Source organism: Trichoderma aggressivum (genome assembly GCF_033847375.1).
Source record: "Trichoderma aggressivum f. europaeum strain CBS 100526 chromosome Unknown scaffold_019, whole genome shotgun sequence".
NCBI lineage: Eukaryota > Fungi > Ascomycota > Sordariomycetes > Hypocreales > Hypocreaceae > Trichoderma > Trichoderma aggressivum.
In genome coordinates, this window is record NW_026946385.1 from 427,936 (window position 1) to 429,621 (window position 1,686).

General features: G+C 41.6%; 1 protein-coding gene across 1 annotated transcript; it reads right to left on the reverse strand.

The window, feature by feature from the left end:
• Nucleotides 1–222: 222 nt before the first annotated feature.
• Nucleotides 223–1,313, reverse strand: Triagg1_5506 (uncharacterized protein; the record flags this gene model as incomplete). Its single annotated transcript, XM_062900028.1, has 4 exons — nt 223–252; nt 321–632; nt 696–1,237; nt 1,298–1,313. The coding sequence occupies 4 exons, from the start codon at nt 1,311–1,313 to the stop codon at nt 223–225; spliced, it is 900 nt and encodes a 299-aa protein (XP_062755627.1).
• Nucleotides 1,314–1,686: the final 373 nt, after the last annotated feature.

Sequence of the window (1,686 nt, forward strand, 5' to 3'; positions counted from 1 at the left end):
GGACCTGCCATTGATGAATTTATCAGTCATCTCCCCATATGACAATTATTCTGTGGAGAAAACTGTGCACATACACCGGCTGGTATTCTCCATTGTCTATATTGTGCATCGCTTGACTTATTGATTCTCGGTAGTCTTGAAAAAACACCGTGTGAGAAACTGCATAAGTAGTTAGCCAGGAAATGACAAATTATAACTTGCATATTTGGCATGAGTATAATCCTACCGCAACCCTTCAGTAATGACTGCGGACTACATTGAAGAAATTTGTTAGATAGTCTTTTAGATATGGTCTGAATGATGGCAGGTGAAGTAGTTACCAAATAGGGAAGAGCTTGAAGCTTTGCGATTTCGATATTGTCATCAAATACGATGTCTGCGTTTATGAGCTCTTGTCGTAGCTTTACTTGAACATTCAAATCTTGAAGAATGTAGAAAGTTGTCACCGCTAACGTATGACCAGTTGTTTCGCTACCAGCCACAATAAATTGCTCTGCTTCTTGAAGTAGCCTATCACGAAACATCTCATCTTGCTCGTGCTTGTTGTTGTTTATTCGTTCAAGAAGACATATCCGCGATTTGTCCATATCTGGTCCCTTTTGGATAACGTCATCGACGCAGCTTTCTAATTTCTACAAGTGCATAGTTAGCCTATTGACTTCTGTCAAGGGCAAAGAACAGTGCCAGTAACTTACCCTTACGAGCTTTATTAAAGCTTTTGCTGGCTCAGTAAGCATCGCGTTGAATATTATGGAGGGGATGATCGTAATGATAGGTTCCATGAATCCAAGATATCGCATGGTGGTGGCTGTTTCAAAAAAGAATCTTAAACTGGATTGAAACTCCTCCCCTAAATCATCTGATTCAAGAAGATTCAGAGATGTTGGTAGGACATATGCCGATACAACATCCGCTGCCATGCACCGATAGATATTTGACAGGTTCAATATGTTTCCTGTTCGCACGTGTCGATCCATAATGGCGCTCGCTCTTTTTAACTTCTCAACAATGGTAGGCACAAAGCCTCTGACCATACGTGGAGCCAAGAAGTTCTGAAAGGTGCCGCGCCGCGTTTTGTGGATGTGGTGATCCTCTGTACTGATGGTAGACCAAGGTCCGCCAAATACCCTGTACCACCAGCCATATTTATCGAGCTTTTTGACAGGAGAAAACTCCTCTATGCAGAAGTCCGGGTCTTTGATATGCACCTCGTACGGATTAACACGCACAATTGGACCTGGAGTGATTGTGTATCAGTGAAAAGAAGGAGTAGGGCTCACATAAGGTATCTACTCACCGTAGATCCGGTGCATATTTTCTATTTCTCTTGTATACTGTCCTGAACATATAACTTCATAATAAAATTCGTATAGTAGACTGATTGCTGCCGATTTAGGGCCAGGAATATGAGACAATGGCGACAGCCAAAGATGATAGCAAGCCTGCCCAAGCTGCCAAAGACTCAAGCCGCAAAGTGAAAGAATAAGAAGAAACATAGTGATGATTGGTATCTAGAAACACTCGAAAAGTCTCAATGTGTCACATTCCGTTCTGTCTTCCGGTCTCAATGCTATTTATTGTCTCGAGCAACACTTCTCACATGTTACTATTTACTTTTCAGCATCCCTTCATCTCTTTTCTTTCATGTGATATTACGATATCAGCATGTGATAGTGACAATATCCC